General features: G+C 36.2%; 1 protein-coding gene across 6 annotated transcripts in view; it reads left to right on the forward strand.

Annotated features, from left to right (window-relative positions):
* The window catches only part of COL24A1 (collagen type XXIV alpha 1 chain), a 397241-nt gene that overhangs the window by 243973 nt on the left and 138114 nt on the right, over positions 1-15154 (forward strand). For all 6 annotated transcript variants that reach the window (XM_044944759.2, XM_044944764.2, XM_044944763.2 and 3 more), the window contains exons 26-29: positions 3000-3053; positions 7026-7079; positions 8288-8341; positions 10327-10380. In XM_044944759.2, coding sequence (XP_044800694.1) covers positions 3000-3053; positions 7026-7079; positions 8288-8341; positions 10327-10380 — 216 coding nt within the window. The remainder of the gene's footprint in view (positions 1-2999; positions 3054-7025; positions 7080-8287; positions 8342-10326; positions 10381-15154) is intronic.

Below are 15154 nucleotides of genomic sequence, written 5' to 3' on the forward strand. Positions count from 1 at the left end.
CCATCCAGGCTTCTCTGTCTGTGGGATTCTCCAAGCAAGAATACTAGAGAGGATTACTATTCCCTTCTCCACAGGATCTTCCCGACCCAGGGATTGAACCCAGGTCTCCTGCATTGCAGGCAGATTCTTTACCATTTGAGCTATAAGGCAGTTCTTAGGTTCTGCTGTTTTGGTTATTGTCTCACAAAAGAGTTCAATTTCATTGTTTCTGCTCAGATTTGATTAACTGACTGTAGATCATTGTTTCAGATTGAAAGCCTTCACTCCCTTAAATTTAAAGGACCATAGAAATAAATTATTAGGTCCCTTTCATCTGGATATAACTACTAATATTAGCATGTTGTTTAAAAATATGAATTAGTATTATCCAATAGAAATATGATGTAAGTCACAAATGTAATTTAAAATTTTCCAATAGCCACATTTAAAAATGTAAAAAAGTGAAATTGATTTTAGTAATATTTACTTAACTAATATATCCAAAGCATTATCATTTTAATATGTAATCAGTGTAAATAGTTATTAATTAGATATTTTGCATTCTTTTTGTACTTCACTTCAGTCGCTCAGTCGTGTCCAACTCTTTGCGACCCCATGAACCGCAGCATGCCAGGCCTCCCTGTCCATCACCAACTGCCGGAGTCCACCCAAACCCATGTCCATTGAGTCAGTGATACCATCCAACCATCTCATCCTCTGTCATCCCCTTCTCCCCCCCCCCCCAATCTTTCCCAGCATCAGGGTCTTTTCAAATGAGTCAGCTCTTCGCATCAGGTGGCCGAAGTATTGGAGCTTTAGCTTCAACTTTTTGTAGTAGGTCTTTGAAATCCTGAGTGTCTTTTGCATTTATAGCACATGTCAGTGTGGACTAGCCATATTTCAAGTGTTCAGTAACCACTTAAACTCATCTATACTATTTAAGCTCATATACTTTAGAAAGCTTCTTGACTCATCTGCCTTATTTGTTAAGGGGGAATTATGATAATACTACCAAATATGGTTGTTGTGAAGATTAAATCAGACATATAGCAAGTGTTTAACATATGTTAGTGTATACGTAATCAACAGATAGATAGATGTGGGTGAGGATACATATATCAGTTCAGTCGCTCAGTCATGTCCAACTCTTTGTGATCCCATGAACCGGAGCACTCCAGGCCTCCCTGTCCATTACCAGCTCCCGGAGTTTACCTGAACTTGTCCATTGAGTTGATGATGCCATCCAACTATCTCATCCTCTGTCGTCCCCTTCTCCTCCTGCCCTCAATCTTTCCCAACATCAGGGGCTTTCCAAATGAATCAGCTCTTCGCATCAGGTGGCCAAAGTATTGGAATTTCAGCTTCAGTATCAGTCCTTCCAATGAACACCCAGGACTGATTTCCTTTAGGATTGACTGGTTGGATCTCCTTGTAGTCCAAGGGACTCTCAAGAGTCTTCTCCAAAACCACAGTTCAAAAGCATCAATTCTTCTGTGCTCAGCTTTCTATATATATATATATATATATATGTATGTGTGTGTGTGTGTGTGGATAAAATCATGCCCCTATATATTAACTTCAGTTAGCTTCAACACAGCAAACCATTTTTCATGATTCAGGTATCTTCTAATGCTTATATGTATTATTATATGATAATCTGCTGAAGTAGTATCTTTGGTAGCTATCGGAAAAGACAATGTTTCATACATTTTTTAAAAATAACTTTATTTATTTATTTATTGGCTATTCTGGGTCTTTGTTGCTGTGCATGGACTTTTCTCTAGTTGTGACTAGCAAGTGCTACTCTTTAGTCGTGGTGCAAGGGCTTCTCACTGTGGTCCCTTCTCCTGTTGCTGAGCGTTCTAGGCCATGCAGGCTTCAGTAGTTGTGGTTCCTGGGCTCTAGGGTGCGGGCTCCGTAGCTGTGGTGCACAGGCTTAGTTGCTCCATGGCATGAGGGCTCTTCTCAGGCCAGGGATTGAGCCTGTGTCTCCTGCATTGGCAGGAAGATTCTTTACCACTGACCCATCAGGGAAACCCATTTCATACATTTTTAAATAAAAGAAAGTAACTTCATAATTGAAAACAGGAGAAGGATTATACTCTTGTGAAACTTGTTCTGTTACCATTTTTGCTTTCTACACTGCTTGAAGCAGAATCCAGAGAGACAGAATCCATAAAGATAGATGCACCAGGAGCCTTGTTCACTCTGAAACAGTGTTACTGATTGCCTTCTTTCACCTCTGCCAAATTCATTCTTTACTCAAGCTATTTTCTCTGCCTAGAAAGCTCTTCCTCCTTTCTTCTTCTTCTTCTTCTCCTGGCTAGCCTCTTCTTATTCTTGAACTTTCAGCTTAAATACTAGGTCTCAGATTTACCCTGACCATCTTTTGTAAAAATATGTCTTTTATTCACCACCTCAGCATCACAGTTGTTTCCTTTGTGAACCTCTTATCATAATTTATAATTATTCACTTTTTAATTTAGTTTTTCTTATTTCTACAGGACTTTTTGCCTCATCAGGGCAAGTCCTAGGTCTCCTTTGCTTTCTAATGAAATCTCAGCAACTAGCATAGGGCAAGGCACAAAGTAGGCACCCGATATTTTTTGAGTGAATTAATGTGTTATTCCCTCATGTACTGAGGAGCTTTCAAAGAAGGAAGTCACAGAAATGATTTCTTAAGCTAGTGTAATCCACATCAAGAATCTGTAAAAACTGCAGGAGTTTTTATTACATCCACTGAACTGTTAGTTCTACAAGGACAATTGAAGCTCCATGCCTCCCAGCAGAGAGCCTGTCACAAATTAGACATTCATATATATTTGGTGATTGACTGAATAATTAATTCTGATGTGAAATCTTAGGCAAGACACCTGTACTAGGAGGAATTTTACTCGAAGACAAATTTAGAATTTAGAACGAGTTAGAAAGAAACACAGTGTTTACAGGAGATTTAAAACCAGGATGCTATAATGGCAATACAATATATATGTATTTTCTATTATACTCTTTCTTAAAAGGGACCTGTTGGTTTACCTGGAGAAGTTGGAGTGACTGGAAGCATTGGTGAAAAGGTAATTTCTTTCATTGTTTTATTCAATAGTAAGGATTCTAAGGTAAACTCAAAGGAGGAATATTCATATGATATTTTATGAATTAGAAATCACTCATAACTTAAAATGCATTACCTATACTGATTCTCTAAAATATATTGAAATATAGCTGATAGTATACATGTTTCTAAAGTTTAAAGAGCAGAGTACTCTTTTGGTTGTAATTATGTGCTTGGAAGGGAAAAGATGAAATAGATGGTCTAGGTATACGACTAGAAAATATTTAAATCTACTTTATGAGAACAAGTCCCTAAAGGAAACAGTTTTGAAAGTGAAGAATAAGTTATCACTTTACCTGATCCAAGTTTCAGTCACAATATCTTTATATTTTTTTGGAATCCAGTATGCAGTTATTCATAGATCTTTTTGGCTATTGTGATGGAAATTGTAATTTGCTTAAAAATTTCTTAGAAATCATTATCTTGGGAGTGATTTTCCATATTTAGTTTCAAGTTTAAGAAAGTCTTTTTTGAAAAAAATCAGAAGTATTTCTTTATTTGAAACCAACAAGGACATTTTCTTGAATTGTTTTTAATTGACTCATCATGAACTAGAAAACTTTGGACCTTTGACTGAAACCTGACTTGCTGACTGTAACGTGGAAGCATGGTAATCTAATGCAAGGCTACTCTTTGTGAATAATTAAGTAGATCCAGGATTAGAAGTAAATTAGATCATGTTCCAGTTATTTCCATCTGAAATTGTTAATTTAAGTTAAACAATATATTTAAAATTCATCCTCCCCCTCCACCCACATCCAAACTGTTCTCTTCCCAATTTTCTCATTTCTATTGGTCTGAGTTATACCTATCTCTGTTCTCCCAGTGTTCCAGATAGAGTGAACCCATCTTTGCATTTCCCTTTTCTTCCATTGTTGTTGTTCAGTCACTAAATCATGTCTGACTCTGCGACCCCATGGACTTCAGCATGCCAGGCTCCTCTGTCCTCCACTATCTCCTTAAGTTTGCTCAAATTCATATCCCTTGAGTTATCTAATCAAATTCATGTCCCTTGCTTATCTAATCAGCTCATTTTCTATGCCTAATCTTTTTAGCAGGTCTTAGAGTTTTTTCTTTACAATTTATCCTTTCTGATAACCAATCTAGGCTACCCCCTCAGACATAATCTTATTTAGTTCAGTTCAGTTGCTCAGTTGTTCAGTCACTAAATCATGTCTGACTCTTTGCGACCCCATGAATCGCAGCACGCCAGGCCTCCCTGTCCCTCACCAACTCCCGGAGTTCACTCAGACTCATAATCTTATTAGTTTATCTTAAATTTACACTCTTCCCTGGTGACTCAGATGGTAAAGCATCTGCCTGCAATGCTGGAGACCTGGGTTCGATCCCTGGATTGGAAAATCCCCTGGAGAAGAAAATGACAACCCACTCCTGTACTCTTGCCTGGAAAATCCCATGGATGGAGGAGCCTGGTAGGCTACAGTCCATGGTGTTGCAAAGAGTTGGACACGACTGAGCGACTTCACTTTCTTTCTTTTCACTTTCCCTTTCCATCTTCTAATCCACCCTACATATTACTAGTGGAACACTTTTTTTGATGTGTTAGGATAAAGCATTTTGAGAAACCTTCATTAACTCCCTATGTGTATGTGCTAAGTCACTTCAGTCATGTCTGACTCTTTGCAACCACATGGACTGTAGCCCACCAAGCTCCTCTGTCCATGGGGATTCTCCAGGCAAGAATACTGGAATGGGTTGTCATGCCCTCCTCCATAGGATAGTTCCAACCCAGGGATTGAACCCGGGCCTCCAGTATTGAAGGCAGATTCTTTACTGTCAGAGCCATCATGCTTAAACCAATTAATAGCTCTACTTTGCTGTCAAGATACTGCATGATTTTGGCTTAATCAGTTCAGGTAATGAGTTTTCTGATATTCACAGTATAAACCTTTCTTGCTCCCCTGCCTCATATTTTATACTTGTTCCTATTATTATTCTTACTGTTTTCTTGGTTTAGAGTATCCTCTTCCTTTCCCTGTATTTATTCAAAGCCAGACTATAGTACTCAGTGAAGTTCTGTCTCCTCCATAAAGTCTTCCCAGATTATTCTATTCCTTCTTGATTTCTTCCTTTCCTGGATGTAGATTAAGTACCACACAATTTTAAAATTTCCTCTAATTGATTCATCTTTCTTAATGACATGTTTCTAATTACTTGAGGGTAGGGTCTAAGTCCAGAGAAGGCAATGGCACACCACTCCAGTACTCTTGCCTGGAAAATCCCATGGACAGAGGAGCTTGGTGGGCTGCAGTCCATGGGGTCGCTAGGAGTTGGACACAACTGAGCAAATTTACTTTCACTTTTCACTTTCATGCATTGGAGAAGGAAATGGCAACCCACTCCAGTGTTCTTGCCTGGAGAATCCCAGGGACAGGGAAGCCTGGTAGGCTGCCGTCTATGGGGTCGCACAGAGTTGGACACGACTGAAACGACTTAGCAGCAGCAGAATCTAAGTCAAATTTCTGTTATATCTCCCCAACGCTCAGTACATTAAAAGTGATTTTAAAATATTTACTGATTTTTATTAACAATATAAAAATATAAAATGACCTCACATCAGAAAAATTTAGATAGTTATAAAACTATCTAAAAGTATAAACTTTTCCATTGTGATTTAGTTACTTCTGTGTTGTCTTCTACTCTAACATGCTGAAAATCTTTGGAATTTTAATGTGAATCAGCTTAGACCTTTAATCTATTGTGGTATATCTGTTTATCATAATTATGGTTAATTGTGTTAAAAGTTTACAGAAATAAAATTTTGTTCAATGGTTATACACTTAAGTTAATTTTTACAGTTTGTTTTCATACTTTTACTATCTTCATATTTTATATGTCTAAAATTATGAGAATTTCTACTTGCAAAACTTTAGCATATGATGTATGTTCAATTTTAAATCTTATTTATTCATAATTTATATTTTTTCATTTAAATAAACTTCAGTATTTTATCCCTTGAAAAGTATCTTAAGAGAATTTTAATAATAGTAAAATTCTAGCAACTTTAGGGTAAAACTGCAAAATTTGTAAATTTAAAACTTACTGAAAATTAGAATGAGTTTTATTGTCCAGGCTTAGCTCATTTTTGACTAATTTTTTTAATGATTTGAAAGTAGTTTTTAATTTTCTGTGCATTGCATAATTCATTTACACTTTAATGAAAGTATTTCACATTTTATAAACTTTGAATTAATGATATTTCATTGTTTCATACTTTAGTTCATTACTGCCAAGAGAAAATATTATGTAATATTATTGATTATAGCAGTATGATAAGTAATATAGCTGAAATAAAAGAATAAATGAGGAAATAAAATATTTTTTGAAATAAATATATAGCAACTTAAGAGATTTTTATACACTATATTACATGGTCAAACATTGACAGTCCCTCATCAGAATAGGCACAATAATAATTAAATTCAGTTTTTTCTTAAATATTTTGCCAACTCAATAATATAAAATAGTTTTATAGATTTTTTGTTTTGTCATTGTACAAGTGTATTTGAAAAAGTAGAATAGACTATGTATTATAAATGCATTGTATTAATAGTTTGCTATTAAACCACTTTGCCTTCCAAGTTTCTCTGCTGTGTCCTGGAGAACACTGTTATAACTAATTTGATTTTTGGCTTGCTAATATGTATTTGTTATTTATTCACATCTTATATAAATGAGATAAGTGTATATGTCTCATGGTTTGTGTGTACAGGTCTGTCCTGACATCTGTAGAATCTAGAATGAGACTATAAATGGAGGCCCTGGGGTCAGAGTATAATTAGAGGCCCACATACCATATTCCTAAACATTTAAAAATTGTAAACCAAACGAATGAGTCAGTAAATAATATGTAGTCTATTCTACCTTTTCACGACTAATCAACATGCTTCAATGTTTTTCTTTTTTTCAAAAGGGAGAGCGTGGAAGTCCAGGTCCAGTAGGTCCCCAGGGGGAAAAGGGTGCAATGGTAAGAACTCAGTAATCTGAAAGATATGTGTCCAAAGAACATAGTAAAGTTATGGCATTCCAGAGGTAGAGCTGCCTTGAATGAAATTCAAGTAAGTGAAAAATGCTATTTTGTAGTAAGTTTCCATTAGAAGTTTTCTTCTAAACTGTTTGCTATCCGGAATGCTGATTTGCACTCAAAAGCATGCAAATCAGACGGCTTAGTCAAAGGAGCCTATAGTTTTAAGAGAAGAATTAACCATCCTAAATTAGCATATGTGGATGAAGAAGAAAATTCAATTAAGAGTCTACTTTGATTTGACAACTTATAGTTTATATGACACATATCATCATTGCCACCATTCCATAAGTTTGTGGTCACAGTGTAGTTCTTTTATGTATGAAAGATCAGAGTCTGGAATTCATCTTATGGTCTTATATCTTTAAGATAGTAATAGCTGATAAATTTTATATCTAGATTGCAGTTTTTCATTTATTGAAGTTTCTAAATGTGATAGAAAATAGAATTAAGAATTATTTTCAACTAAAGAATCTTGCTTTCAGAAAATGCATTGTAATGGATCTAGTGTACCTAATATTATCTGCAAATTCATTTTACATAAGTTTTTCTTCACTTTTGACTTCTGTATTATGAGTAAAACACTGTAAGATTGCTTTTACCTATCTCTAATTGCTGTTAACTGGGAAATTAAATATACCTTTAAAGGCTAATTAATTTGAGAAATGATTGTCTCCTAAGATATTCTTTGAAGCATCTGATTATGGTTAGTACCACTAAGGGTGTAGTCCTTGTAAAATTTGATAGGCTAGAGTATTTGTTCACAATCACATTTCTTAATTTTTGAATTCCCTGACATTGAAAAGAATATGATTTCACAATCTGTATATATTTAACATAATGAACATTTATTCACAGCATAACATAACCTAGAGAAAGATGAGATGAATATTCTCCTCACAATAGGTTATAATATGTGATTCTGAGCAAAGAGTTTCCAATAAAAGTATATACAGCATCTCTGTAAACATTTTTGTTTCTGTTGTCTATCTCTGGAACATTTTCTGTGGCCTCATGTCTTGGATAGAAGATGGAGAGTTTATCAAATTATTATTTGTAATTACTATTTATCATTTACTGGTTTGTCTTCAGTGAAAATAATTAGATATGATGGAGAATTCATGTCTCATATATTTTTGCTAAAATTATAGGGATATCCAGGTCCTCCTGGAGTTCCAGGACCCATGGGTGCCCTGGGATTACCTGTAAGTACAGAAAAGACTTCTCTTCCCAATCTCTGCAAAACACTCTAGAATATAACATGGTGTCTTTCACTTCCTTGCTTCTACTTGTTCTGTTATTTACTGCTCACTTCTAATAGTACCCACTCCAGTACTCTTGCCTGGAGAATCCCATGGATGGAGGAGCCTGGTAGGCCACAGTCCATGGGGTCGCAAAGAGTCAGACATGACTGAGAGACTTCACTTTCGCTTTCTAATAGTACAGCTCTGCAACCAATAACCATGTATAAGAAAATAGTCAATAATTAAGCGTTGAAGTAAGACCAATTGGACAAATCACAAGCACAAGTTCCAACATACTGTTCTTCAGTTCAGTTCAGTCGCTCAGTTGTGTCCGACTCTGCGACCCCATGAATCGCAGCACGCCAGGCCTCCCTGTCCATCACCATCTCCCGGAGTTCACTCAAACTCATGTCCATCGAGTTGGTGATGCCATCCAGCCATCTCATCCCCTGTCATCCCCTTCTCCTCCTGCCCCCAATCCCTCCCAGCGTCAGAGTCTTTTCCAATGAGTCAACTCTTCACATGAGATGGCCAAAGTACTGGAGTTTCAGCTTCAGCATCATTCCTTCCAAAGAAATCCCAGGGCTGATCTCCTTCAGAATGGACTGGTTGGATCTCCTTGCAGTCCAAGGGACTCTTAAGAGTCTTCTCCAACACCACACTTCAAAAGGATCAATTCTTTGGCGCTCAGCTTTCTTCACAGTCCAACTCTCACATCCGTACACGACCACTGGAAAAACCATAGCCTTGACCAGACGGACCTTTGTTGGCAAAGTGATGTCTCTGCTTTTGAATATGCTATCTAGGTTGGTCATAACTTTCCTTCCAAGGAGTAAGCGTCTTTTAATTTCATGGCTGCAGCCACCATCTGCAGTGATTTTGGAGCCCCCCAAAATAAAGTCTGACACTGTTTCCACTGTTTCCCCATCTATTTCCCATGAAGTGATGGGACCAGATGCACTGTTCTTAGAAATGTGCTAATATTCTCCAATTGAAAAAATCCATAGAAAAATTTATTATTCAAAAATTGAGTTTTGAAAAATTCCATTTTTTTTTTACAGGAAAATAATGAAGTGTTGTCTCAAAGAGAAAGTTTGCTGATTAAAGATTGAAAGTTATTGTGAACTTAAATGTGAAAAATATGAGCCTTTGTGATCCCCTAAGTAGAACTATTATCAGAAAGGGTTTATGCTGTTTTGTGAAGCTTCTGTTTTGAAGATAAGCCCAATTTTCCAGCATACTGATAGACATGTATTGACTTCCAAATGAGGAAGACTGATCTAGGGCATGGTTGCTAATTTTTTTAGTCGTGTGAGATAAAAAATAGATTTTAGTTCCTGTGAAAGTTCACTGTTTTCATTTTCATCTACCTATGTTATACAGATAAATAAACTTTGTTTTCTAAGCAAGTCTTCATTGGAGACTATTAGGTATAAAATGAGCTTATTGTAATTGACTGAATAATAATGAAATCTTCATTGAAGACTATTTTTGTAGCATGTTAATTTGGAAAATTTTGTGGCATTTTTCATGGTAACAGAAAAAATCCATTTTTATGTGATGGGATTATCATAAACATCTAGAGGAATGAGAAAGAGGTCTTACAAAAGTAGACATTGCTTCTTTGATGGACCAGGCAGGTTAGACTTGTCACATTGGTTAAGTGCATATCTCCCTCCACTACCACCCCATATGTGTTTATCATAAAAACCATGCGGTCAGTGAATATTAAGTACTTCTCATTCTTTTCAGGGTATAAACACTTAGAAATTAAATTTCTCCAAATAGTAGGATATGTCAAAAGCAGAGCATTGGGAAAGGCCAATATGATATTTGTTTTTTAAGAATTCCCAGTGAGAATTGCATGTCATAAGAATGATTATAACTACAATTCCTGTAATATTCCTGTGAATTCTGTAACTGATTTTTAAATTTTCAACATGTAGGGTCATGTCGGGGCAAGAGGACCACCTGGGATTCCAGGTCCTAAAGGACGAAGAGTAAGTTATCAAATCAAGGAAGTACATTAACCTAAAAAAAATGACGTTGTAAATAGTGATGTTTCAGCAAAAATAGCTTATATTAGATGGAAACATTAATTGCAGTGTAATTTATAATCATTTGTACTTATAAAACCATACTTTTCCATTTTGTGTTTTAGAAATTTTACTGACTGAAAAATTCTCTCTTACTCCCAACTTCCAGTTTCATCCACTGGGGGAATTGTGAATGTGAAGATGTTTAAATAAATTATTTTTGTACTCACAAAGAGACTTATATAGCAAGAGATAGTAACAGCATGATAAAGAGTGATAGGAAATAGAATGAGGACACAAAGGATGTCTAAGAGTTTATTCACTGTAAATAAGAGGTAATATAATCATTGTCTAATAATTATGCTTAAGAATTAAGTTAAAAAGCTTTCATTCTTTAAGTCTTTTAAACATTTAGATCCTGTTTTTTTTTTTTAAAGAAATAGGAACCACCATTTATTACATGCCTGTCATGTGCCAAGCACCTTTACATATACTAATACTCACAACCACTCTAAAAGGGGGAGGCATTTATCTTGGATATTATAGTTGAGGTAAATGGGGCTCAGAGAGTTTAAGTATATGAACTGTTGACATAGGTCTAGGGCACAACCAGGATTCAAACCTTGGAGTGTCTAACTCCAAAGCCTATGGTTTTCCAATACCGCATTGAATGTTAGAGTATTTTTCCTTGATTAATTTGAATATGTAGGCTCTAAGAACTCTGTTTTCTTCCTTGGCTTTAACTTGACTTTTACAGCTAAAGAATAAAATATTTTAAAATGCTAAAATAATGGCCTCCAAATAACAAAGATTTAAAAAAAAAAAAAAAAAAAAAAAACCACCTTCCCATTTTCCAGTTGGCAAGTGCGAGAAAGGTGCTTAGTTTAAAATAACAACTTTAGGAACTCATTGGCAATACAAAGATATGGATTCGGCACATTCACTGTTGTGGCTTGGTTTCAATCCCTGATCAGGGAGCTAAGACCCTGCAAGCTGCACAACATGGCCAAAAAATAAACCCAAAGAAGTAATGACTTCAATTTCACGTGCTGTGTTTTAGGGGAAGATTAAAGAAAAAGAGCAAATTTTTCTGTATCATCACTTCTATTCTGAAAAACTATTTTCAGAAAACTATTCCTTTCTGGGTTATGGATTTACAGTCTATAAATAATGCTGATGGCCACATCTCATTTAGCCCAAATGAGATTTAGAATAATAAAAAATCATGGAAGATGATCTGTACTCTGCGTTTTAGTGGTCTGCACTCTGCCAGCATTCAGCACTTGGTCAGGTCAAATGTGTTTATTTAACACCATATTACTCATAGTGGTAAAGTTCAACCAACTTTGTGACAGATGAAAAAAAAATACTTTATTTGGTTAGCTAAATAATTGAGATATTATTGGTTATCCAGGCATACATAAGCCATATACTTAAGCAGGATATGTTTCTGAATCACTTGTGCTATCTCATGTCATATGGAAAGTTTATTTATCTGTAGTTTTTTAACTTCCCTGTGATCCCTGGGCAAATTATTACTCTTTTCTGATTTGACACTTTGTCTTCATCTCTCACCTCCTCAAAGGTCTCTCTCATCCTCCAGATAACATTTTACTGACATGCTTCCAGATGACTCCTCATAATTATTTAAAGTGCACTCAGTATTTCTTAAGCAAAGTTTTAGTTTAGAAATAAGGGCGGATTCATTTTGATATTTGGAAAAACTAATACAATTATGTAAAGTTTAAAAAAAAAAAAAAACTCCACAAAAAAAAAAAAAGAAAAGAAAGAAGGGCTTCATTTAGTACAAAAGTGCTCCCTTTGCAGGAGAATATTTCATATAATTCAACATTGGGAATACAAAAAGAACTGATGACCAGAATGTTAAGGGAAAAATATAGTATTATGAAGTTCCATTCTAGTTCTCATCTAGTATCTTCTCCCATCAACCTGTTTTCTCATCTTTTCTCCACTATAGATGTGGTCATAATGCATATCATTTCAAATGTTTTTTACTCACAAAAATTTGAGAATTTCTGTCCAGCCTACAGGGATAAATGCAAAAGTTATTTGGATGGAGATGCCTGTGCCCCAGCCTTTCCTTGCTACCCCAAAGACTGAAGAGGTCAATATTTCCAGCACACCTGTGACACTTTGTGACACACAACCGTGTCACCGCACATTGGACGGGAAGCTAGGCACATTTTCATGGAGATGATACAAAAAGCTCTCATTGTGAAACTAGTGATTATATGCCCGTGCTGTTCTGCCTGTGATTTGTACTTTTATCATATGTGAATATGTGAACATCATGAATGGTAGGACTACAACCCAAAGATTCTGCTTCTCCATCTGATTCTCTGCTATCCATCCATTTGCCATTCATCTGTCGAACATTTACTGATTTAATACAATCTGTCAAACTCTCCTACTATCTTGGGGAATTCAAGGTTAACTATTCCTTAGACATAAGCCACATGATTTCATGGTTTAATGACTTACAGTCAGTGGCTTTTAAAGTATCATACAATATTGACAGAGAATAGCAAAAGCTCAGGCAAGCAACAGTACCTGCCATCTCAGCAAACAATCTAAATAACTTAGTATCGTGAAAACTTTTCTAACTTGTTTTGTGAAGATTGTATAATCCTGCCCCTTATGAAAAAGATAACAGGGTTGACTGAAAATGTTCATGTAGTTTGAGATTGTTATATGGGAGAGTTACCTGTAGCCTGTTGTGACTTATTTTCCTTTCTTGGGCTCCAACATCACTGTGGATGGACTGCAACTGTGAAATTAAAAGATGCTTGCTCCTTGGAAGAAAAGCTATGACAAACATAGATAGCATATTAAAAAGCAGAGACATCACTTTGCCAACAAAGGTCCATACAATCAAAGCTATGGTTTTTCCAGTAGTCATGTACAGATGTAAGAGTTGGACCATAAGGAGGGCTGAGCACCGAAGAACTGAGGCTTTTGAATTGTGGTTCTGGAGAAGACTCTTCAGAGTCCTTTGGACAGCAAGATCAACCTGTTAATTCTAAAGGAGATAAACCCTGAATATTCATTGGAAGGACTGATGCTGAAGTTGCAATACTTTGGCCACCTGATTCAAAGAGCTGATTCATTCAAAAAGACCCTGATGCTGAGAAAGATTGAAGGCAGGAGGAGAAGGGAGCAACAGAGGATTAGATGGTTGGATGGAATCACTGACTCTATGGACATGAATTGGAGCAAACTCTGGGAGACAGGGAAGCCTGGTGTGCAGTCCATGAGGTCGCAAAAAGCCGGACACAATCTAGAGACTGAACAACAACAAACCTGTAGCCGACTTCTAACTTTTCCAAAAGAGGACAAAAAAAAAGATTAGATTTTTTTTTAACTTAGCCAGAATACATTCTTCAAGAGCTTTATATTATAGCTAATCAGATATTTTAAGGCAAGTACTAGAAAGAATAACTTTATACCCAATTAGGTTCCTATTATAATACTGCTTGTCTAGTCTTCTTAGAACTTGACCTGAAGCTTGTTGTCTCAGGAGTCAGACAAGGCATATACAGTAAGCCAGGGATAACTTCTACAACCAATATCGAAGTGAAAGTTATAAATGTTGATAAAGCTAAGCTTTAGTTAATTAACCAACCCTTAACTGAAGCATCGGGAGGACCAGACTTTTCAAGAGTTCTCCCAGTCTTAACATGGAGTCAGAATTTTTATCTTCTCCCCACTCCCCGCTTTCTGCCACAAGCAAACGTACATTTCCAATTTGATTTTATATTAATGCTGTCATAATTCTACTGGTTAATATTAACAAAGTATCCAAGAAAGTCAGAAATTTCATGTTACAAAAGAGTTAGATGCCTGGTTGCCAGTGGACACACTTCTAGGTCATACTTGTTTCCTATGGTATTTTAGAATACTATGAGTATTTTAGAAATACTCATTTCTTTTCATACTTTCTCAGCCATGTTCTATTATTACTCCAACAAATTTTGCCAAGTGTTTTCCTAAAGAGAATAAAAAGGGAAAAGGGCATAGAAGGTGCTAGGGAAAGAATCAATACAGGCTACTGAATTTTTAAGGTAAAGGTAATTATTAGAACAAGGCCCTGCGAGATTGCACTTGAAACTTCAGTCATCCTTTAAGTTTGGTTTTTCTTCCATCTTCAGTTACTTAGCTGTCAAACATTCCAAGGAAGCCCCCACCTCGGGACCTTTGCAGTTGCTATTGCTCCTACCAGAATGATCTTTCCCAAGTTATTTGCATACCCTCAGTCTCATCGCCTTCAGGTCTAGCCACATGTCACTTGAGAGCTTTCTCAAACACCCCTCTAAAGTAGCCCCCCTCCCCACCTTAGATTCTTTCTAGTCGCGTAACCTTTATTTCTCTTCATTATACCTGACTACTGATAGTCATTGTATATTGTAATTTTGTATATATATTTGCTTGTTTATAAATTCAGGGATTTGTCTCTTCTCCCAGTTGGTCCTCAATAAATGTTTGTCAAGTGAATAGCACTTTGAAAGTCACATATCTATTAAGTCCATATTCCTAAATCTGACACTCAGGGTCCTATACATTCAGAGTTTAACTTAGTTTTGCAGTCTTTTATGGGAAAATAGGGTCAAAAGTAAGCTGGGGACATGTCATGCTGCTACTGCTACTGCTAAGTCGCTTCAGTCATGTCCTACTCTGTGCGACCCCATAGACGGCAGCCCACCAGGCTCCCCCTGTCCCT

The sequence above is a fragment of the Bubalus bubalis genome, chromosome 6 (genome assembly GCF_019923935.1).
Source record: "Bubalus bubalis isolate 160015118507 breed Murrah chromosome 6, NDDB_SH_1, whole genome shotgun sequence".
Lineage (NCBI taxonomy): Eukaryota > Metazoa > Chordata > Mammalia > Artiodactyla > Bovidae > Bubalus > Bubalus bubalis.